Here is a 23004-nt window from a genome sequence, read left to right as displayed (position 1 = left end):
GTCTGTGCAGTGGGGGTCAGCCCTGAACTCTGACGTCATTGTCACGGTCGTTAAGGCTTTCTGTACCGGGACCTGCCACACCCTGGTCTCTGGGTTCATTCAAGCATTTATTGAGCCCCGACTATACTCTGGGCAGCAGAGGTACAGCAGTGGCCAGAAAGGAGACCTGCCCGCATGGGGTTACGCTCCACTGGGGCACGGAGGGTAAAGGGTGAGCAAGAAGAACATGTGTTTTAAGTCAGATGGCGATACGTGCCGCGGGAAAGGCCTGTTGGTGCTTTCCTGCTCTGCAGGGGGTTGACATGTGGAGGCTGAGGGAGGGGCTGGCAAGCGTGCCGTGGCCGAGGGGGCGTCCAGGCAGGGGGCCGGCCAGTGTGGGGCTCAGGCACGTAGGTGACGGCCTGCCTGGCTCACTGGGTGGAATTCAAACTTAGACATACACGTACGCATGGAAGGGGAAGGGTCTTGAAATGCTCTGAAAGTCAGTCTGGTTTTGTACTGAGGATGTAGGTTCTCCACACCAGTCCTGGGGGCTGATTTGGCTGCCCCACGTCTACTGGGTTGGCCTCTGTCCTGCCCTCAGCCCTGTCTGTGCTGCTGGGCCCAAGGTCCTGCCTTGTGTTTCATTTTGGCTGAGGGGCCCCGGTGTCAAGCAGACTTGTGCTTTTGCTAACACCAGTGCTTCCAGGCTGTGCAGGGGAGTGAGTACTGATCACTAGACAAGAGTGTGATCACCTGAATTTGAATATCTTTTGTTGCCTCATCTTGCTAGTAATCTGTTATAGTGAAAACTTTGATATTTTTTGTAGTCATTCTCAAACGTTATCAGAATGGAAAGGAAGTGTGTAAACAGTGTTAAGGATGAAGTAGAGTCTCCTCCAGTGAGAACAGTGCTTTCCTTTTTTTTTTTTTTTTTTTTTTTTTTTTTGCGGTACGCGGGCCTCTCACTGCTGTGGCCTCTCCCGCCGCGGAGCACAGGCTCCAGACGCAGCGGCCACGGCTCACGGGCCCAGCCGCTCCGCGGCATGTGGGATCTTCCCGGACCGGGGCACGAACCCGCGTCCCCTGCATCGGCAGGCGGACTCTCAACCACTGCGCCACCAGGGACGCCCAGTGCTTTCCTTTTCATACTTCTCTGGGTAACTGATATGACGGCTCTGCTCCTCGGGGAGGGCGTGGCTGGCAGCCCCTGGCACCCTGTCCCCTCGGTCAGGAGTGTTCTGCTCCAGGCCCCGGTCTGTCCTGACTCTTCTCTTCCGTCTTCCACGGCGCTTAGTGGGGGGCTGGCTGAGTCGAGCGGTGCTCCACGTTTCCTGTGTCAAGTCTGCAAGTGAAAGTGCATCCAGTAATGGATGTGCCTCGTCAGTGTACAGCTTTTGAATGTCTACGTACGTAGACATGTTCAAGGAATCACAAATTCTAGAAGCCCAGCAGGCCCCCTCCACCATTTCAGAGCCAGAGCTCGTCCTGAGCCCCGGCTCTGATCCTCTGGCCGTGACTGCTTCAGGGCAATCTTCGCCCGGAGGAGGCGCTTCAGGCTCTCACCATATACGAAGGGAAGTTCAGCAGGCTGAAGGACGACAGGGAGAAGTGTGCGAAGGCCAAGGAGGCGCTGGAGTTGACGGACACGGGACTTCTCGGTGGCAGCGAAGAGCGCGTCCAGGTACGAACCGCTCCAGCGGGCAGGCGGGGCCGGGCCCCTCGGGCTCACGCTGCTTCTGGCCCGCAGTGTCTCAAGAACCCTGGGGAGGTTCTGCCTCCAAGTTCAACTGCTTTACTGTGCTTCATCGCAGGTGGCCTTAGAGGAGCTACAGGACCTCAAAGGCGTTTGGTCAGAACTTTCTAAGGTCTGGGAGCAGATTGACCAGATGAAGGAGCAACCGTGGGTTTCGGTACAGCCTCGAAAGGTACATGCAGTTAAAATCGATGTTACGTGTACCTTCACGTATTGCAGGTTGTAGACTTTGCTTAGAATCTTGGCAAGCAAGGAACTGTATTGTGAGCTCACAAAATGTCACTTAATGGTCGTTTACGTTATTCATCCAGATTAATGTAGAATTCCTTCTAAAAACATTTTAAAAATATTTCATCGTTTAAAGGAATGTTGGCAAACTAAATACCGTCTTGTGTTTCTCTTGACAGCTTCGGCAAAATTTAGATGGCCTCTTGAACCAGCTGAAAAACTTCCCCGCACGATTACGGCAGTACGCGTCCTATGAGTTTGTCCAGAGGCTTCTGAAAGGTTACCTCAAGGTCGGTGACTCAGAGCTGCGGTCACAGATGTCCGCTAGCAACACGCTGCACGGGTAACATGGCTCCCTCTCTCCACAGATAAACATGCTGGTGATTGAACTGAAATCTGAAGCACTTAAAGATCGCCACTGGAAACAGCTGATGAAACGGCTTCATGTAAACTGGGTTGTTTCTGAGCTGACCCTCGGCCAGATCTGGGATGTTGACTTGCAGAAAAATGAAGCGGTTGTCAAGGATGTGCTGCTTGTAGCACAGGGGGAGATGGCTTTGGAGGAATTTTTGAAGCAGGTAAGTAATAACTGATGGGCATTCAGTATCTTATTTCAGTCTGTGACATAGACTGACGTAGATTTGAGCCTCATATGTGGTCCCTTTTGTCTCCATTACACTCGGTCCCTTGTGTGGCTCCGAACGCCCACGTATTGATGACGTGCCTCTTTCGGTTTCAATTCAGATCAGAGAAGTGTGGAATACTTACGAATTAGACTTGGTTAACTATCAGAACAAGTGTCGCCTGATCCGAGGCTGGGATGACCTCTTCAACAAGGTCAAAGAGCACATCAACAGCGTGTCCGCCATGAAGCTCTCTCCATATTATAAGGTACCGCTGGGGGGAGGTGCCCCTCCCGCACATCCACTGTTTCACCTTCAGACTTACAGTCAGGGCGTTCCCTGGCGGTCCAGTGATTAAGGCTCCGCGCTTCCCCTGCAGGGGGCACGGGTTCGATCCCTGTAGGGGAACTAAGATCCAGCATGCTGTGCGGCCAAAATAAATAGATTTTTTTTTAAATAATTTAAAAATAAAAATGGCCAGACTCACAGTTACCAGGTGCCTGGTAGAAAATGTGAGTCACATAACTTGACAGGATCTTTATCTGCATGTTGAGGTAAGTTCTGGTGTATCTGAGAGTGGAGAGTTTAGCAGTTGAGCTCTGCCTTCCATCCACCCGCTAGGTGTTTGAAGAGGATGCCCTGAGCTGGGAAGACAAACTGAACCGGATCATGGCTCTCTTCGACGTGTGGATCGACGTGCAGAGGCGCTGGGTCTACCTGGAGGGCATCTTCACGGGCAGCGCGGACATCAAACACCTGCTGCCAGTGGAAACCCAGCGGTTCCAGAGGTACAGCCTCGAGCTGGGACGGAGGGCTGAAGGGTAGGCTTGGCTGGTAACCACCCTTTGCATGAAGGCTGGCGTTAACCTCGCTTTTAATCTGATTTGTAGTATCAGCACGGAATTCTTGGCTCTCATGAAAAAAGTATCCAAGTCTCCCCTGGTCATGGATGTTCTGAACATCCAGGGGGTACAGAGGTCTCTGGAGAGATTAGCAGACCTGCTGGGAAAGATCCAGAAAGCCCTGGGAGAGTACCTGGAAAGAGAGCGCTCATCTTTCCCCAGGTGAGAGGGTGGTTTTTATGGAGACTGAAGGGGAGGTCAGCTCTGGCGCCTCCTTCCTGCCCCTCCCTCCCCGCCCCCCGGCCTGTGTGTCGGTCACTCTGACGTCAAGGGTTCTGTTACCAATAACCGATTTAGTGAATACCGTGTCTCCTTCATCCATTGATTCCTAATTATAACAAATATTCCTTAATTTTCTACCATGGGTTCATTTACTAAGCTTCATTTAAACTATTATTCACCCTCCCAGACAGCTAGCATCTCTTAAAAATTTAGCTGTGATTCTTTTTTTTTGGCCACACTCTGTGGCGTGTGAAACTTTCCTGACCAGGGATCGAACCCGTGCCCCCTGTGGTGGAAGCACGGAGTCTTAACCACTGGACCACCAGGGAAGTTGTATTTTATTTTCTAAGTGGCATTTTTTTCTTTCTATTGACTAGTTTACTTAGTATAAATAGAACAGGTTTTTTTAAAATTTATAAGGTGAGGTGAATTATATGAAATCCATTGAATTTCTCTTCAGGATCTTGTTAGGTGAGTGTATATCTTTTGCTGAGGGCTGGAAGAAATTTGGATGTGATCTGACTGGAGATGGTCCACCACCATCCATATCCACTTTCCTTTCCCATACAATTTGAAGTTTTGCCTTGATTCCCCTTCTTTGTGTATATGTAATGTTTTAGCAACTTAAATGCTATTTTAATTTTAGGTTTTATTTTGTGGGTGATGAAGATTTGCTTGAAATCATTGGAAACAGTAAGAATGTGGCGAAGTTACAGAAACATTTCAAGAAAATGTTTGCTGGTGTTTCGAGCATCATCCTAAATGAAGACAACTCTGTCGTCCTGGGCGTCTCGTCCCGCGAAGGAGAGGAGGTAGTTACCTTTATTGATTGTAACTTAGACATCTTCACTCCCATCCTAGCGCACTTTAATTCTTAGGTTTTCTTTATCTCAGGTTATGTTTAAAACTCCCGTGTCAATTACTGAACATCCCAAGATCAACGAGTGGCTCACCCGAGTAGAGAAGGAGATGAGGGTCACACTGGCCAAACTCCTGGCTGAGTCCGTTACAGAAGTTGAGATTTTTGGTAAAGCAACTTCAATTGACCCAAATACCTACATCACCTGGATTGACAAGTACCAGGTACTGTCCAGTAGAAGGGGGACCGTCCGAAGGTGAGGGCACTGGCTGACCTTTAAAACCATCCTTTTGGGTCTCGTGTGCCATGTCTCGCAGGCCCAGCTCGTGGTCCTGTCAGCCCAGATTGCCTGGTCTGAGAACGTGGAGACGGCGCTGAGCATCGGCGGGAGCGGCGACACAGCCCCCCTGCACTCCGTGCTCAGCAACGTGGAGGTCACCCTCAACGTGCTGGCCGACTCGGTCCTCATGGAGCAGCCCCCGCTGCGCAGACGCAAGCTGGAGCACTTGGTTAGTCCCTTTCCTCCCAGTCAGGTTCCTGGGCCTTCGCCTCGGACAGTTGAAAGAACTCACGCTTGAAAAAGATCCTAACAGGTGTCAGGGAGAAAAACAAGTGGGTGGCCTATTGACACACGCTGGGTGTGTACGTGGCTCTCTGGTACTGTAGAAAGGCAATCCTGGGGGACAGGCGTTAACACGCACAACCTCCTGACACAAAGGGGTGACACTCGCCCCTCTGGGTCTTTCCCACTCTCGTCCTCTCCTTCCCAAAGAACGTGTCCCCTGGCAGACCAGCCCGGCGAGTCTCTGAGCCCGGGTTGCGTGCTGCTGCCGGACTTTGCGCCCCCGCGTGCGGCAGGCCGACGGACCGATAGGAGAGAGGCAGCTCTTCTCCCGTCGCGGCGTATGCTCGCTGCAACTAGCAGAGTTTTTGTCTGCTTCTTTGTTTTCCCTGCAGCTCTTGATTCTGTGTAATTCCATCGTGTGAATAACAGTTTTATTGTTTTTAAAAGTGAACAACACTTGTGTTGTTTTTAAAAGTGAATGCTTACACTGTAACTGGACCTAGAATCTCAATTTAAAAGTCTACTAAATAACCCCCGCACCCCGAGGATACGCTTACGTACTTTAGTTTACATACTTTAGTTCATGCAATGTACTTTCTGATAAACTCTTTAAAGTGACTCTTTCTTCAGATTACAGAGTTGGTTCACCAGAGAGATGTCACCAGGTCCTTGATCAAGAGCAAGATCGACAACGCCAAATCTTTTGAGTGGCTCAGCCAAATGCGATTTTACTTTGACCCTAAGCAAACTGACGTGTTGCAGCAGTTGTCGATTCAAATGGCAAATGCCAAGTTTAACTATGGCTTTGAGTACCTGGGTGTCCAGGACAAGCTGGTGCAGACCCCGCTCACCGACCGCTGCTACCTGACGATGACACAGGCCTTGGAGGCCAGGTTGGGCGGGTCCCCCTTCGGTGAGTCCCTCCCCACACCTGGACACGTGGAGTCAGACAAGAAACGTGCTTTTCAGAGATCGAGCAAACGATATAAATGCATTTCTGAACTGCGTGGCTGGTACCTCCTGAAACTTTAAATCCATTGGCGCTGAGCACATTTATACTTGACCCTTGAACAACACTGGTTTGAACTGTGTGAGTCCACTTAGACACAGAGTTTTTTTAATAGATAGGCAGTCGGCCCTTCATGTTCACCGGTTTCACATCCTCAGATCGAATCAGCCATGGATTAAAGTTTCCATCCGAGGTTGGTTGAATCCATGGATGCAGCACCTGTGGATACGGAGGGCCAACTATTGGACTCGAGGGTCCGTGGATTTGGGTAGACACAGGGGTCCTGGACCAGTCTGCATGGAGACCGAGGGATGATTGTACTTTGGGTTTGTTTGTTTTTTTGTTGTTGTTGTTTTTAATTAGTTTATTTATTTTTGGCTGTGTTGAGTCTTCGTTTCTGTGCGAGGGCTTTCTCCAGTCACGGCGAGCGGGGTCCACTCTTCATCGCGGTGTGCAGGCCTCTCACTGTCACGGCCTCTCCCGTTGTGGAGCGCAGACTCAGTAATCGTGGCTCACGGGCTTAGTTGCTCCGCGGCATGTGGGATCCCCCCAGACCAGGGCCCGAACCCGTGTCCCCTGCATTGGCAGGCAGACTCTCAACCACTGCGCCACCAGGGAAGCCCCTGTACTTTGGTTTTTTAAAATGAATTGCTTTTTACAGTTCTTAAAACTAAAGGAGTGTTCTTATTTGAGTTCTCAATTCCTTTTCTTCAAATGATAGGGCCTGCTGGGACTGGGAAGACTGAGTCTGTCAAAGCTCTCGGCCATCAGCTTGGACGCTTTGTCTTAGTTTTCAACTGTGATGAAACCTTTGATTTCCAGGTGAGAAGCTCTGTGGGAACCACCTAGAGTTAAGGGCCTGAGAGGGCTGGGTGGGGAATGGCAGGCGGCACCTCTCAGAGCTGTTAGCCTTACAGCACAGCATGGTCCTTTGGGGACAGGGTTACTTGAGCTGTTTGAGGTTCCTAGCACGTGCTTGACACCGACTTAGGCTTCACGTCTTCAAATTCTTCAAACTCCTCAGTGTAACATGTCTTTTTGGTGTCTATGTCTGGGAATAAACAAATATTATGGGAAAGGCTTTTTAAACAGCGTGTTAACTTTGTCATTGGGATTTTATTGGCACAGGAGGAAAAATGATATGTTACATCTGTACCACTGGTTATGAGGCACTTGACCTGTGGGGCTGGGTTCCTTGCCTCACGTGTGAAGCTGATTCCACCTTCACAGCCCCTCCCACCCCCCCACCCTGGGAGGAAGGCGATATTGTTCCCATTTCAAAGATGAGCAGACAAGGGTTTCAAGATGTGATTCGCCCAGGGTGGGACCAGTCATCCAAGCCAGAATCGGAGCCCCGTACAGCCAGCACCGCGGCTGTGGTTTTAGCTCCCTCCCCTTCTCGTTTCAGGCGATGGGACGGATCTTTGTGGGGCTTTGCCAGGTGGGCGCGTGGGGCTGCTTTGACGAGTTCAACCGCCTGGAGGAGCGCATGCTGTCAGCCGTGTCCCAGCAGGTGCAGTGCATCCAGGAGGCGCTGCGCGAGCACTCCAGCCCCAGCTACGATAAGAGTGAGACCGGCTTCTCCTTGCCGTTACCTGGAGGGCGCAGAGGGGGCCGCCTCTTTGATTAGAAATAAACGAGAATTTAATGTAGCTCCAGGACGCGCTGCTGCAGGCGGGGCAGTGCATCCTGACTGAAGACAGGCCGTAGGGCCCAGGGTAGCGCTGCACCCCTCGTCCCAGAGCAGCCCCGCAGAGCCGCCAGGCCTTCCCCTGTAGCAGTCCCCGAGCTCCCTCCCCCGGCGTCTGCGCACAGCGCACGTTTGAGCCGCTCTGGGCCCCGCGCGTCCCCCTCCTCCTCCCCGCATCGCACAGAGCCAGGCCTCCTGCCAGCGTGGCGGGGAGGAGCCCTCCTCACGGCGGGAGTGCCGGCTCGGAGGCCCGGGGCTTGTTGCACACACGGCCTGGGCTCGTGAGCTGGAGGATGTAAATAAATACATCCGTGTTGGAGAGTTTACCTTTTAAAGTTCCCTTTTTTCCCTAATAACGGTAACTCATCTTACCAGACCTCCTAAATAAAACAAAAGGAGCGTCAAATCAGTCGCTACCTGTGTACCCCGTGCTCCGTGTTCTCCTGCGGAGGAAGTCGGACCCCTAAGTAGTCCGGGGATGGGGGGCGGGGGGGGCTGTTTATTTTATGTTTTCCTTTGATGACCTCAGCCGGCCAGTTTTGTCACAACATGGATTGGTTTTTATTTCTGCAACTATCGCTGGGCTGCGTTTCTATTCTTGCATTGACCTTGTGACGCTCAGTGATGCACAAATAGTGGGCTTCCTGCCTCTGGTGACTTGATCCGTTACACATTCGGGCGGCTTTTGTGGGGGTGAGGTGGGTGAAGATGGGCCTGCCTGGGCCGGTGGGCGTCGTGTCTGGTGAGAGCCTCCAGCTCCCCTGGAGTCCTGGGCCAGCAGGGAGATGGGTGCTTGCTCTGCAGTTTTAGAGAGATTTTTGGAGTGGTTTTCTGACTATCACGAGTCTTAACACCATCATCTGATTTTCAGCCTCTGCCCCCATTACTTGTGAGCTGCTGAACAAACAAGTCAAGGTGAGCCCGGACATGGCCATCTTCATCACCATGAACCCCGGCTACGCGGGCCGGTCGAACCTTCCGGACAACCTGAAGAAGTTGTTCCGGAGCTTGGCCATGACCAAGCCCGACCGGCAGCTCATCGCCCAGGTCATGCTGTACTCGCAGGGTTTCCGCACCGCCGAGGTCCTTGCCAACAAGATCGTCCCGTTCTTCAAGTGAGTCACTTAGAGTTATTCCGAACCGTGTTTCTAGCATGGGTTAGGTGTGCCATGTAAAGTCTACCTGTGTAATTACGACACCGCCTCCCACGTATCCATCTCTTATTTCTTGATGTTTGATGCTCTTGGTGCTCCAAGTGTACTGTTTTTGAAGAAGACCCTTTCTCTAATCTTAGACTATGTGATGAGCAGCTCTCTTCTCAAAGCCACTATGACTTTGGTCTCCGAGCCTTGAAGAGCGTGCTGGTGAGTGCAGGAAACGTGAAGCGGGAGCGGATTCAGAAGATCAAGAGGGAGAAGGAGGAGCGCGGTGAGGTGGTCGACGAAGGAGAAATTGCGGAAAATCTACCTGAGCAAGAGGTGTGCGGGGCACCCTTTAATCACTCAGACCCAGACTCTGGTTGCATTTCCCTTTGCCACCCTGAAGTCGTGCCTTGAGGGCTCTCATTGTGACTCACGTGCCCTGGGGTGAACGGAGGGGACCCGCATTTGACGGGTCCTGGGGGGTGGCGGGCGCTGGACCTCACTGCTTGTTCACGGCACAGCTGTGCCGTGGGTCCTCCAGGGACAGGGCAGTAAACGTGGAGCCGGCCCCCCCCGCGGAGCTCATACCCTTCTCCCCACACAGATCCTGATCCAGAGCGTCTGTGAGACGATGGTGCCAAAGCTGGTGGCAGAAGACATCCCGCTGCTTTTCAGCCTCTTGTCGGACGTGTTCCCCGGGGTCCAGTATCACCGGGGCGAGATGACAGCGCTGAGGGAGGAGCTCAAGAAAGTGTGCCAGGAGATGTACCTGACATACGGAGACGGAGAAGAAGTCGGCGGGATGTGGGTTGAAAAGGTAGCTGGGATCGTGGTGTTGGCTGGCGCCTCACAGACCCCGCAGGTGGCCGCGAGCGGTAACGACGGCCGTGGACTTGGGGGAGAAGCCACGTCTTACCAGGCTTTGTCCACGAGGCGTGTCGTCTGGCTTGTGAAGATTTGCCCCAAGTCCTGTTAGGATTTTTTTCTTAACTTGAGAGTAGTGATAGGGAAACTTAACTGAAAGTTTCAATTATGTGGTATAGTTTGTTCTCTGAAAAGGCTGGCTAAAAGGGGGTCATGATGAAAAACGTCTATGGCAGTAAAAGGTCTGCTTACGAGACTTTCCGGTACCACGATTAACAACATAAATGTGCTAATCAATAGAGTTTACATTCTGGATCGACGTCTTTCCTCTCTCTCCTCTGTGAGAGTCACTTAAGAAAAAGCGTGTCACGTGCACAAGCTGTGCGCGTGCTGACCCTGAGCTGCGGTCCCGGGTTAGACAGGCGGCTCGTTCATCGGGTCTGTGTCCTCCCGGCAGGGCATCTCAGGGGTCTCTTCTGAGGCAGCTCGGTGAGCGTCTCCTGACTCAGTCAAACAGCTCCACAGTTCAGTAAGAACCCTCTGTATTTGCTGTGCTTGTGGCCGGTTGAAGGTCTCCCTGGTTAGAAAGTCCCAGTACTTGCCTTGAAAGAGTCACAGCACACGTTTCCTGCTCGGTGGTGGGAGAAGTGGTGAGGAACCTTCCGTGTTCTTTCTCTGGCGTGCTTACGGTGCTGGTGGGTCTGGCCCTCAGGTGCTCCAGCTCTATCAGATCACGCAGATCAACCACGGCCTGATGATGGTGGGGCCCTCAGGCAGCGGGAAGAGCCTGGCGTGGCGCGTCCTTCTGAAGGCTCTGGAGCGGCTCGAGGGCGTGGAGGGCGTGGCCCACATCATCGACCCTAAAGCCATCAGCAAAGACCACCTGTACGGGACCCTGGACCCCAACACCAGGGAGTGGACAGACGGGCTGTTCACACATGTTCTGAGAAAGTAAGTGCACTTGGGTGGGTGTCTGCACTCCGGGGAATTGGGACCTGGGCACCCTGTCCTCGTGGTAACAGCGTTCGTCGTTCTTGCCACGCTCGGGACAAATTAAAGTCACTTTAGAAACCGTGACGGGCTGAGCGTTTTCAACCTCAGTCACCCGCTGCTGTACAACCCTCCCCCACCAGGATCATAGACAACGTGAGGGGCGAGCTGCAGAAGCGCCAGTGGATCGTCTTTGATGGTGACGTGGATCCCGAGTGGGTGGAGAACTTGAACTCGGTGCTGGATGACAACAAGCTGCTGACCCTGCCCAACGGAGAGCGCCTCAGCCTTCCGCCCAACGTACGCGGCTAAGTACCCGGCCCTGCCTGCCTGCCGCGCGGCCAGGAGAGCGGCTCCAGCCTCGGGGGTAGCAGTCAGTGTCGGAGCCTCTCCGCACCGGGTTCTTTCCGTTCCTGTGGCCAGTGAGAAATGTGTTCAGAGGGTTCACTCATAATTTTCCACCGCTTGCTGAATATTAAGCATACTCCGTAATTCCCAGGCAGCCTTTCCCACAGCTCCGTAAGGTGGGGTCGTAGTTAGGATTTCTGGGAGACGGCAGAACAGGGGACTTAGATATGGACGCTTTCAGGGTCATCCCTTGGGATTGAGCACTTGATCCAGGTCCTGACCGCACCACCTGATAGAGCGGTAGACAGCGGCAGGCCTGGCCTGGGTGTGCACTCATACTTTGACCCCGCTTCTCTGGAGTTCCGTCGTGTGCCGGGCCTTGTTCCAGATGCTGAAGGTGGAGCTGTAAACAACATAGACAAAACCCCTGCCCTCCTGGGGCTCACAGTCTGAGGTGGGAGACAGACAGGATAAGTGGTGATGGGGCTACGGAGAAAGTAAGCTGGAGGAGAGCAGCCGCCGGTGCCGAGGGGCGGAGCTTGCGCTGTGAGAAGGGGCGGCACTGAGGCTCCCCGGGGAAGCTGAGGGCGCGAGGGAGAGCAGCTCCTGTGGCTTCCGGGCGTTCCAGGTGGAGGGGCGGGTGGCGGAAGGAGCGTCTGGCTGTGCCCGGTGTGTGCGAGGAGAGCGGGGCAGTTGGCCGATGCGGAGAGAAGTTGGGGCGGGACCCCAGGGGAAACGGGCGAGGTGAGGTCAGGCCCGGGGTCACTGAGGACTGCAGCTTGCCCGCTAGGTGAGCTGGGAGGCCATGGCACCCCAGGCACAGCCGTGGAGGTGCTGAGAAGTAGCTGAGCTGTGGGTGTGAGTTCAAGCTTGTGCCCCTGGGATCGGCTGACGGGCTGGGGTGGGTGGGAGGGAAAGGAGGAGCCCAGTAGCACAGCTGAGCCGCTGGCGGGCCAGGAGCCTTTGTCGTGACAGAGGGTCAGCATCGGTGGTTATCACCGCTTCGGAAACCAAGCCACGGGTCTGGGAATGTGCACGTGTGCAGACTCCTGTCTTGATTTGACTTGTTGGGTTCTTTTCTTACGGCTCACTACCCGGTAGATTCTAACTGTTGTCAGAAAGATCGATCTCCTTGTGAGGCGTGTTAGCAGCGAGGTTAAGGCTCCGGGATCAGACGGTGCTGTTTGAGTCTCGGCCCCACTGGCGACTAGCATTGGGACCTGGCGAGGCCGGCACAGCCCCACGCGCGAGAGGAGACCCTGCCGGCGCGTTCGCGGCCGGGAACCTGGCCTCAGCACCTCGCTGCTGACCCTGCTGGCCAGGGAGCTGTCGGCCCCGTCCCACCAGAGCTCCTCTCCTCTCTCCCCCACCACACACAGGTTTCTTCCTGCCCAGATTCTCAGGGAGAGAGGTTGGTGGATGTTGTGATGATGCAAACTGTAGACATTTTTACTTCTAAACCAAGTGCAGCAAGATTGGATTTAAATTGCTCTTTCAGGGGGCATATAGGTAAAATAATTTTAGCATCCGGGTCTCTCCCAAGCCCTTGTCATTAACTGTGCTCAGTGTTCTCTTCTCTCAAGGTGCGCATAATGTTTGAGGTGCAGGACCTGAAGTACGCCACCCTGGCCACGGTGTCGCGCTGCGGCATGGTCTGGTTCAGCGAGGACGTGCTCAGCACGGATATGATCTTCAACAACTTCCTGGCCAGGCTGCGCAGCATCCCCCTGGACGAGGGGGAGGACGAGGCCCAGCGCCGGCGCAAGGGCAAGGAGGACGAGGGCGAGGAGGCCGCCTCCCCGATGCTGCAGGTACGCGGGCCAGCGCCGCCCCGCCGAGCGCAGCCCGCTGGCGTCTGAGGGTGCTGGGCCCCTGCGCAGAGCGAGGCCGGGCGTCCCGCCCCGAGCATCTGGAAGTCGGGGTGCTTTTCGCGGTGGTCACTGCTCCTCTGCTGCAGCCGGCCACTTGCTGGAGGTCTGCATAATCAGTGCCGTCGCAGCTGCAAAAGCGTAGCCGTGCATGGAGAATTGAAAGAATTCTTTCAGTTTTCTCTGCAAATTGATGAAAGGTGGACCTTTTGCATTTCGATGGTGAAGACCAAGGTTCCTAGGAAGCGTGATTCTTTTTTGAGAATCACCAATAGGAAGGAATAAGGGTTGGTCGTTGAAGCTTCACTCCTCATTTTTTCAACCCATAAAACTATTTTTCACGGTTGCGTGACCCTCTCCTGGGCTAGGTTAGAGGAGAGGAAAGCCTCCCTGCTGTTTGAGATGGTAGCTCAGCATCATTCACTCCCTCCCGCAGATCCAGAGGGACGCAGCAACGATCATGCAGCCGTACTTCACGTCCAACGGCCTGGTCACCAAGGCCCTGGAGCACGCCTTCAAGCTGGAGCACATCATGGACCTGACGCGCCTGCGCTGCCTGGGCTCGCTCTTCTCCATGCTGCACCAGGCCTGCCGCAACGTGGCCCAGTACAACGCCAACCACCCCGACTTCCCCATGCAGATGGAGCAGCTGGAGCGCTACGTGCAGGTCGGGGGCCTGGCTGCGGCCAGGGGCTGGGGGAGGCGCCGGCAGCACCTCCGGCACCGCTGCTTCGGGGTAGCACCGCTGTGAGGGTCTTTCCTTTGCTGTTGAAATTCCATCGTAAACGGGACCCACTTCCTCCTACTCCAACAGCGGTACCTGGTTTACGCCATCCTTTGGTCCTTGTCTGGAGACAGTCGGCTGAAGATGAGGGCAGAGCTGGGCGAGTACATCCGACGGATCACGACGGTGCCGCTGCCTGCCGCCCCCAGCATCCCCATCATCGACTACGAAGTGAGCGCGCGCCTCGACCGGACCTCGTCTTTTCTTTCGTGGGAGGGTTTTGTCCTTTCAGTTTTCTGTGGCACAAGGGATGCAGGTTGACTTGGAGGTTCTGACTTGCATGAAAGTGAGCAAGTCTTCGTAGGTGGGCAGGTACGTGGGTCCCAGGGTGACCGGCGCCCGCCCGTGTGTGCAGGTGTCCATCAGCGGAGAATGGTCGCCGTGGCAGGCCAAGGTGCCTCAGATTGAAGTGGAGACGCACAAGGTGGCCGCCCCTGACGTCGTCGTGCCAACGCTGGACACCGTCCGCCACGAGGCCCTCTTGTACACCTGGCTGGCCGAGCACAAGCCGCTGGTCTTGTGCGGCCCTCCTGGGTCTGGCAAGACCATGACGCTCTTCAGTGCCCTCCGGGCCCTGCCCGACATGGAGGTAAAGACGCTGGAGTGGGCAGCGGACCCGGGGGCTCGAGCACGGGGCTGGCCTTCCAGCACCTCACTTGCTTCTTCCCTTCTCCAGGTCGTGGGTCTTAACTTCTCCAGTGCTACTACTCCAGAGCTCCTGCTGAAGACTTTTGACCACTACTGCGAGTACAGACGCACACCCAACGGGGTCGTTCTGGCCCCCGTTCAGCTTGGAAAGTGGCTGGTGTTGTTCTGTGATGAAATCAACCTGCCAGACATGGATAAATACGGGACGCAGAGGGTCATATCCTTCATCAGACAGGTGTGTTTACGTCCACGAGGTGCCCTCTCCTCCACGACGTGTCCTGTTCACATTTGCCCCTGACGTGTCTCACTCCCCCTTTCCCTCAGATGGTGGAGCACGGAGGCTTTTACCGAACCTCAGATCAAACTTGGGTGAAGCTGGAGAGGATCCAGTTTGTCGGGGCTTGTAATCCGCCCACCGATCCTGGAAGAAAGCCCCTCTCTCACAGGTAACACACAGCCCCGTAGACTCCCCTGATCTCACACACACCAGTTCCGGGTTTGCTTTAAGTGTAGCATGACGAAACTGTGGTTTTAATTATAAAAAGGTAACAAAATACTGCTCGTCACGGGGCTCCTCCGGGGTTACGTCACTGTGCCGGGAACACACTCAGAATGAAAGTGACGACTTGCTGGGCAGTAGCGAGCTGCCCCAGACCTGCCTGTAGGGCCAGGACGAGGCTGAAATAAGCCTGAATCGTTTGCCCACCTTTGCTCGGTTCTTTTCCGGTTTTTTGCATCCACAGTTATGTGTCAGACCCAGGCCAGAGTAGTGTGTGTGAGACCTCAGTCCGCTGTGGCGTGAAGCCGTCGGGGCGGGTCAGGAAGCCCTCCGGTCGGCCCGGGACAGGGAAGCCGCCCTCTCAGGCACGCTGCTCCTCACCCCATCCGAGGCTGAGCCGGGCTCTCTTTGTGCAGGTTCCTGCGTCACGTGCCTGTGGTGTATGTGGATTACCCGGGACCCGCCTCCCTGACGCAGATCTACGGCACCTTCAACCGCGCCATGCTGCGCCTCATCCCGTCCCTGCGCACGTACGCCGAGCCGCTCACCGCGGCAATGGTGGAATTCTACACCATGTCCCAGGTGCGCGGCGTCTTTGCCCCGTCGCGACCGAAGGGCTCTGCGGAGAGACTGAGCTGCACTTGGAGCTCTGGCCGAGCCGGGAGACTTGCTCCAGGGTCTCGACAGATCATGCTTCCAGCTGGTGCTACAACCGCGAACATCCTCTTGCTTGTTCTTGCCGTCCTCGTCTGGCACGTGTACAGACGTGCACGTCTCGTGAAACCGAGACCGTGCTGTGCCGTTTCTAAAAGGATGTGGACACTTCTGTTTTTTGGTTTTTTTTTTTAAACATCTTTATTGGAGTATAATTGTTTTACAATAGTGTGTTAGTTTTTCCTTTACAACAAAGTGAATCAGTTATACATATACATATGTTCCCATATCTCTTCCCTCTTGCATCACCCTCTCTCCCACCCTCCCTATCCCACCCCTCTAGGTGGTCACAAAGCACAGAGGTGATCTCCTTGTGCTGTGCGGCAGCTTCCCACTAGCTATCTAATTTACATTTGATAGTGTATATATGTCCCTGCCACTCTCTCACTTCGTCACAGCCCACCCTTCCCCCTCCCCATATCCTCAAGTCCATGTTCGAGTAAGTCTGACACTTCTGTTTTAACAGCACCCACACGTGCCTGCCTGTACTTGTTCTTCTGCGGTGTTGGTGGTGACTGCATGTGGCCAAACCTGTCAGGGGGCTGGACCGGTCACAGTTCCACCACAATGCCTCTTTCAGACTTGAAAAAATATTTATTGAAAAGGTCTTTGCCCACGGGGACTTCCCTGGCAGTCCGGTGATTAAGACCCCACCCCTCCAATGCAGGGGGCGCGGGTTTGATCCCTGGTTGAGGAGCTAAGGTTCCACATGCTGTGGGGCGTGGCCAAAAAAAAAAAAATCTTTGCCCACTGGGTGAGCAGAAGTGGCTCTCACGGTTTTGGCTTGCGTTTCTTTGTTAGCCTCTGACAAGGGCCCGTGCAAGAGAACTGCCGACTTTCCACTGAGACAGCCATCTTAGAGGCCTTTATGAGCGTTCGCTTGTCACATATCGCAAATGATTTAAATTTTGTATGATTGCAGTTTTTTTCCTAGAGCATTTTTTTTTTTTTTTTTTTTTTTTTTTTTTTTTTTTTTTTTTGCAGTATGCAGGCCTCACTGTTGTGGCCTCTCCCGTTGCGGAGCACAGGCTCCAGACGCACAGGCTCAGCGGCCACAGCTCACAGGCCCAGCCGCTCCGCGGCACGTGGGATCTTCCCGGACCGGGGCACGAACCCGTGTCCCCTGCATCGGCAGGCGGATTCTCAATCACTGCGCCACCAGGGAAGCCCTCCTAGAGCATTTTTAATGTTATTCAATGTAGACTTTTTTCTTTAATTGTTTCCGCTTTTGAAATAATGCTTAGAAAAGCTTTCCCTCAACTTAGGAATTACGTTTTTAAAAATATTTTGAGGAATTTTTTTTGTTTTTTTTACATATAAATCTTTGAATATAATTGATTGCAACGTAAAGTGAGCAACTTGGATCTCGCTTTGTTCTGAACAGTAGTCCCGACATTACTTACCAGCTCATCCTCAAATATTCCAGGGTCCAGAGTCTTTATCCTTAATATAGAAATGTTATACTGCATTTGACTGTTTAAGTTCTTTTTATGTCTTAGGACATTTACATGTAACTTGCCTCTTTTCGATCCCTGCAGGAGAGGTTCACTCAGGACACACAGCCCCACTATATCTACTCACCCCGTGAGATGACCCGGTGGGTGCGAGGTATCTTCGAGGCACTGAGACCCCTGGAGACTCTGCCTGTGGAAGGCCTCATTCGGATTTGGGCACATGAAGCCCTCCGTCTCTTCCAGGACAGGTAAAGCCAAGGCTGCGGGTAGCTCCACGCTCCCCTGTGTCGGCCCTTCCAACCCCCCGGGTTAGGGGCTTCACGAGGACCCGCCCTGAGGCCGGCTGAGCTGCTGATGGGCAGGAGGGAGGTGGCGAGGGCGGCCTCGCGTCTGGGAGTTGATCTCGGCCCCGCCCCCACGCACGCGACCCCAGCGGCCCTGCTGGTTACCGGTGACCTCAGCAAGACACTTAACTCACCTCTTTCACTGTCGGGTGGGCCCCACACAAGGTCAGGGCACAGAGGTCACAGGTGAATTTCAGTGCCTTCTAACAGCAGCCTGGGGTGCAGTTCCGTAACCACCACCCTTTCCTCACCCTCAGTCTTTGCTCTCGTCGGAGGATTTGCAGCTGTATCTCTGGGACTTTAGTTTTCTCTTTGTACCTGTTGGCCACTTACTTGAAGTCTTGTACGTTTTGACTTTTTCTAGTTAAGTGACCAGTACTGAAGGGAGAGACTTGCCTGTAGTGGTCAGCTTGGATTGTGGAAGGTTTTGTGGTTTGAACCATCGTAAGTCTCAGTAAAAAGTTGAGTCGTTTTCTCTCTCAAGGCATCTTAAAAGTTATTGACCTTTTTTTTTAAAATTATTATTCATTTATTTTTGGCTGCGTTGGGTCTTCGTTGCTGCGCGCAGGCTTTCTCTAGTCTGGGAGAGCAGGGTACTACACTTCGTTGGGATGAGTGGGCTTCTCACTGTGGTGGCTTCTCTTGTTGCAGAGCAAGGGCTGTAGGCATGAGGGCTAAGTAGTTGTGGCTCACGGACTCTAGGCACAGGGGCTTAGTTGCTCCACGGCACGTGGGATCTTCCCAGACCGGGGCTCGAACCCGCGTCCCCTGCATTGGCAGGCGGATTCTTAACCACTGCGCCACCAGGGACGTCCCTATTGACCTTTTTAAATCAGAATCTTTTTCTTGTATTCTTTATTTATAGTTCTGTACGATCTTTGTTTTATAGTAAATTCTTAGTCTTCCTAGTTCCTGCTCTGTCATTTTTATTGATTTTTCTTACATTGTTAATTTTATGTATTTTGGCACTGCAATCCTTCATAGCCTTTTAGGCTCATTTTTGATTAGTGGGAGAAAGTTAGACTTGTGTTGCTTTAACTCTAATCTTCTAACAGACAACAGATCTTAACTGATTTACTATTTAGTGCAGCACCACGATTTCCTGTTGCAAACTGTTTGGGGAGATGTTCTGCCTGTGAACAGGCTACTCGGAACAGAGCAAGAGGGGCTGCAGAGTAGGCGCAGGAGGGCAGGAACTTAACGGCAGGGCAGGTCCCCTCGGTCCCAGGGGGAGTGTGAGGTTGCCCGAGGTGGCCCATCTGTGGAGGACACGGTCCCAGCAGGACAAGCTCCTCTGACCACTCATGGCCTCAGGTGTGGGTAGTCATAGGAATTGGTTAATAGTTACTCCCCTGGCAGAACCCAAGGCAGACGGTTCCCTCCAGACTAAGAAATACTTAAGCCTTTGGCAGTTACACATCTGGATCAGTTATTCTTGCCTTCAGGCAGCTTTCCTCACCCATGCTTTCGAGGAGTCTTGGACTATTGCGTTGTTGTAGATGACTGGGTTCCACGCCAGCCTCCTTGGAGTTCTCATTCCCCACAGAGCTGCCCTGCAGAGAGCGGGGAGAGAGATGAGCTAACCAAGGCAGAGCTGGGGCACACAAGCCCTGGCAGCTCAGCTTTTCTCTCTCGTACTGGGGCTCTGTCACTTTAAAAGGCGGTCCTTTTTATGTTATGTGAGCTACCTTCATTCTCCCTTCCTTAATTAAAAAAAAATAATTGGGCTACAGTATCATTTTTACATTTGTTAATGTACCAGAGAGATAATTTTGTTTAGATTGAAATTTCTCAATAGCTGTTGTGCTTCTAAATTCCGGTTGGCTACAGTAAATACGTGACATGCTCATTGGACCTTCATCTGGTAGCCTAAGTTATCATGGTTTCAGCTGCTCAAAAGGTACCTCCCACACCTATAGGGACAGTTAGAGTCTCACCTGCTTGCTCTGTGGTTTTCTCTGTAAGCCTTGTGTTTCCAGAACTGTACACCTTGTAGTTCTCTATTTCTGTTCCCATAATGCCCCTTGATACTTAAAACATTTATATTAAGCAAGTTTAGAAATTAAAATGAAGTTTTCATTTTGTAAAGCAATGTAATTAAACATTCTTAGAGGAGTTTTTTTGTTTTTTTTTTTTAAGATTTTCGTATTTAATATCTATGTTTCAGATTACTTAAGTCGTCTCGAGTTCAAAGTCTTAGGTTCTTCCATTTGTAGGAAATGAAAATTTCTGGTAGAAGACTAATGCCAGCCCACAGCACCCACAAAACCAGGTGTTTTCTCACCACGGCCTCTGTCTTGTCTTCCGACAGACTCGTAGAAGATGAGGAGAGGCGTTGGACCGACGAAAATATTGATATGGTTGCTCTGAAGCATTTCCCCAACATAGACAAGGAGAAGGCGATGAGCCGGCCCATCCTGTACAGCAACTGGTTGTCAAAGGTAGCGCGTCTACATCACGTTAGGAATACTTTCTTTGCTCCTGTGCTTCTAGTTAGAATTACCTTCTCGTCGGAAACGTCTTTGCCTTGAAGCACACTATAAAGGAAGCTGCGGCTAGAGGCTTGATGGGCCACGTATTTACAGCCGTTGATGATTTAGGGCAGAGAATCCCAGGACCGCGGCCGCTCCAAGAGCTGTGGGTCCCACCAGCAGGAGACGGGGCTTCAGTGAAATCAGGGCAATCAGGGGTAACTTGGGTGAAAACGTTTCGTATCCTAGGATGCTAAACTGAGTGACGTTTCCAGAATAGCCGTGAGCTGCCATCTTCTCTGAAAAAGAGCCGACATCGCAGGAAGTGACAGTCTTGATGTGCATTGCCTCCGGTAGGCGATGCTGATTTAGGAATGAGGACAGCCTTCCTTTAGGAGCTCAGTCTCATAGGGTGGATGGCTCCATCTTGGGAGAGCTGACCCTGACATAGGGGCTTAGGCAAGTGTTCAAAGGCCTTCATCTGAGTGTCGGCAAGGGCGTGGCAGGCACAGGGCCCGACAGAAGCAAAGGCACAGAAGCAAGAAGAACAAGAGCGGTTTGCTCAGCGTTTCTAGAATTTCCTATTTCTAGACTCTAGGTACTAATCCTGTTTCATTTATGGGCAACATCTTCTCCCAGTGGCTTGTCTTTTCACTCTCTTTATAGTGTCTTTTGAAGAACAAACATTCGTAATGGAATATCGTTTAAACCCTTAATCCACCTGAATTGAGTTAGTGTGTGGGGTGAGCGGTGGGTTCATTTGCAGTTCTTCTTCTGTGCACGTCCACGGTCCCAGCACTGGGACTCTGCAGTGTCGCACTGTCACGTGGGTCTCCCTGTGCGTGTGAGTCTGTTACGGAGCTCTGTCTTGTCCATCGGTCCATTTGCTGCTTCCTGCGCTAAAACCACGTGGTCCTGATCACAGTTAGAAGTCCACCTGATAGGACAGTCCGTATCCAGAACACCTGGTTCTTAAAGGGATGGGTCACCTTTCCATTCTTGGGCTTTTCCCCTTCCAAATGAAATTTAGAATTGGCTTGTCAAGTTGCACCAAAACAACTTCCACCATCCACCACTGAGATTTCGACTGGGATTACGTGAATCTATGTGTCAGTTGGGTGGAACTGACATTTTTAGTTGTGTGTTTTTCTCTCCATGATCATGGTGTATCTCTTCATTTATTTAGATATTCTGTGATGTCTTTCAGAGAAGTTCAATTTTCTCTGTAAAGATTTTCCATGTCTTTCCATGTCTCATCCTGGTTTACTCATATTTTTGTTCCTATGTTATAAATACCTGCTTTTGTCTCGTTTTTTGACAGTTTCTTGGTATATGGCAATATAATCCACTTTGCTTTGAGAACTAAGATGATTTCTTCTTCGTAATTGGATCTTACCTTTTTTCCTACAGGATTACATCCCAGTAGACCAGGAAGAGTTAAGAGATTATGTCAAAGCCAGGCTGAAAGTCTTCTATGAAGAAGAGCTTGATGTTCCTCTGGTCCTGTTTAATGAGGTGTTGGACCACGTGCTCAGGATTGACCGGTGGGCTTCTTGTTGCTGCAGCCTCACCACTCACCCGAGCTGCTCCCGATTTGATGGGGGGCGGGGGCCAGGCCGGGCCTCGTGCTGTCCTCCTGACGGGCCTTCCTCTGCCAGGCGACTCTCGCTTCTTAGTCCAGCTCTGCTGAGCCGAGTGTCCCACCGGCCGCGAATACAGCCCTCCCTTCACCCTCCTGCTAGAACCGGCCTGTCTCCCTCCAGTCATCAGGGTGTCCGGGGGCGGCGCCATGTCTTTTTGATCTTTGCCGCCTCCCCGGACCTGGCAAATAACAATTGCTGTATGGATGATTAGTGTACAAATTCAAGTTAAAACGCAGTCTAAATGTCGTAGACGAATCCTGAGAAGGTTGAGGACTTGAGTGTCAAAAGGGCAATGGAGCATAAAAGCCTAACTCTTTCTTCCTTCTGATAATGTTTCAGGATATTCCGTCAGCCTCAAGGCCACCTGCTTCTGATCGGGGTCAGCGGAGCGGGTAAAACCACCCTGTCCCGTTTCGTGGCCTGGATGAACGGTTTGAGCGTGTACCAGATTAAGGTGGGTCTGGCCACGGCCTCTCAACCCCACGGCGGATCCCACTCGTGGCAGCAGCTCCCTGAGCGAGAGCGGAGCTGACCCGCCCCGCTTCTGCAGGTCCACAGGAAGTACACCGGGGAGGACTTCGATGAAGATCTCCGCACGGTGTTGAGACGTTCCGGCTGTAAAAACGAAAAGATAGCTTTTATAATGGACGAATCCAACGTGTTAGATTCTGGGTTCCTGGAGCGGATGAATACCCTTCTGGCCAACGGAGAGGTAACCAGCGACACGCCGCATCGTGTCACATGGCGCCGGGTTCCGAGGACCGGCCGGCCATGGTGCCATTGTGTTTCCTAGGTTCCCGGCCTCTTCGAAGGAGACGAGTACGCCACCCTGATGACCCAGTGTAAGGAGGGGGCCCAGAAGGAGGGCTTGATGCTGGACTCGCACGAGGAGCTGTACAAGTGGTTCACCAGCCAGGTCATCCGCAACCTCCACGTCGTCTTCACCATGAACCCATCCTCAGAGGGGCTCAAGGACCGCGCGGCCACCTCCCCGGCTCTGTTCAACAGGTACGCCAGTCCCACTCGGCTCTGCTTTCCGAGGAGCAGACCCTGCTCTCAGGAGCTGTTCTGAGGTGTGAGTATCGTTTTCAGGTGTGTGTTGAACTGGTTTGGGGACTGGTCCACTGAAGCTCTGTATCAGGTCGGCAAAGAATTCACTAGTAAGATGGACCTGGAGAAGCCGAATTACATCGTGCCTGATTACATGCCGGTCGTGTATGACAGACTGCCGCAGCCACCGTCCCACCGGGAAGCCATCGTAAACAGCTGTGTGTTCGTGCACCAGACTCTTCACCAGGTGGCTTCAGTTTTGGGGGGGATTTGTCTTTTGTTTTTTTAGCATCTTGATTGGAGTATCATTGCTTTACAGTGGTGTGTTAGTTTCTGCTGTACAACAAAGTGA

At 52.7% G+C, this 23004-nt stretch overlaps 1 protein-coding gene across 1 annotated transcript in view; it reads left to right on the top strand.

The window, feature by feature from the left end:
- DYNC1H1 (dynein cytoplasmic 1 heavy chain 1) overlaps positions 1-23004 on the top strand; it is a 67520-nt gene that overhangs the window by 26890 nt on the left and 17626 nt on the right. The window contains exons 17-48 of the mRNA XM_067027727.1: positions 1508-1663; positions 1794-1907; positions 2143-2253; positions 2332-2541; positions 2708-2854; positions 3208-3374; positions 3477-3650; positions 4357-4522; positions 4605-4793; positions 4887-5078; positions 5765-6047; positions 6865-6965; positions 7552-7711; positions 8705-8948; positions 9128-9311; positions 9580-9792; positions 10552-10790; positions 10973-11129; positions 12761-12988; positions 13482-13712; positions 13860-14000; positions 14185-14418; positions 14506-14712; positions 14802-14923; positions 15393-15558; positions 17229-17392; positions 19800-19929; positions 21370-21503; positions 21942-22056; positions 22153-22314; positions 22396-22610; positions 22695-22899. Coding sequence (XP_066883828.1) covers positions 1508-1663; positions 1794-1907; positions 2143-2253; positions 2332-2541; positions 2708-2854; positions 3208-3374; positions 3477-3650; positions 4357-4522; positions 4605-4793; positions 4887-5078; positions 5765-6047; positions 6865-6965; positions 7552-7711; positions 8705-8948; positions 9128-9311; positions 9580-9792; positions 10552-10790; positions 10973-11129; positions 12761-12988; positions 13482-13712; positions 13860-14000; positions 14185-14418; positions 14506-14712; positions 14802-14923; positions 15393-15558; positions 17229-17392; positions 19800-19929; positions 21370-21503; positions 21942-22056; positions 22153-22314; positions 22396-22610; positions 22695-22899 — 5661 coding nt within the window. The remainder of the gene's footprint in view (positions 1-1507; positions 1664-1793; positions 1908-2142; positions 2254-2331; positions 2542-2707; positions 2855-3207; positions 3375-3476; positions 3651-4356; positions 4523-4604; positions 4794-4886; positions 5079-5764; positions 6048-6864; positions 6966-7551; positions 7712-8704; positions 8949-9127; positions 9312-9579; positions 9793-10551; positions 10791-10972; positions 11130-12760; positions 12989-13481; positions 13713-13859; positions 14001-14184; positions 14419-14505; positions 14713-14801; positions 14924-15392; positions 15559-17228; positions 17393-19799; positions 19930-21369; positions 21504-21941; positions 22057-22152; positions 22315-22395; positions 22611-22694; positions 22900-23004) is intronic.

The sequence above is a fragment of the Kogia breviceps genome, chromosome 3 (assembly GCF_026419965.1).
Source record: "Kogia breviceps isolate mKogBre1 chromosome 3, mKogBre1 haplotype 1, whole genome shotgun sequence".
NCBI lineage: Eukaryota > Metazoa > Chordata > Mammalia > Artiodactyla > Physeteridae > Kogia > Kogia breviceps.
This window is presented reverse-complemented; position numbering and strand designations above follow the sequence as displayed.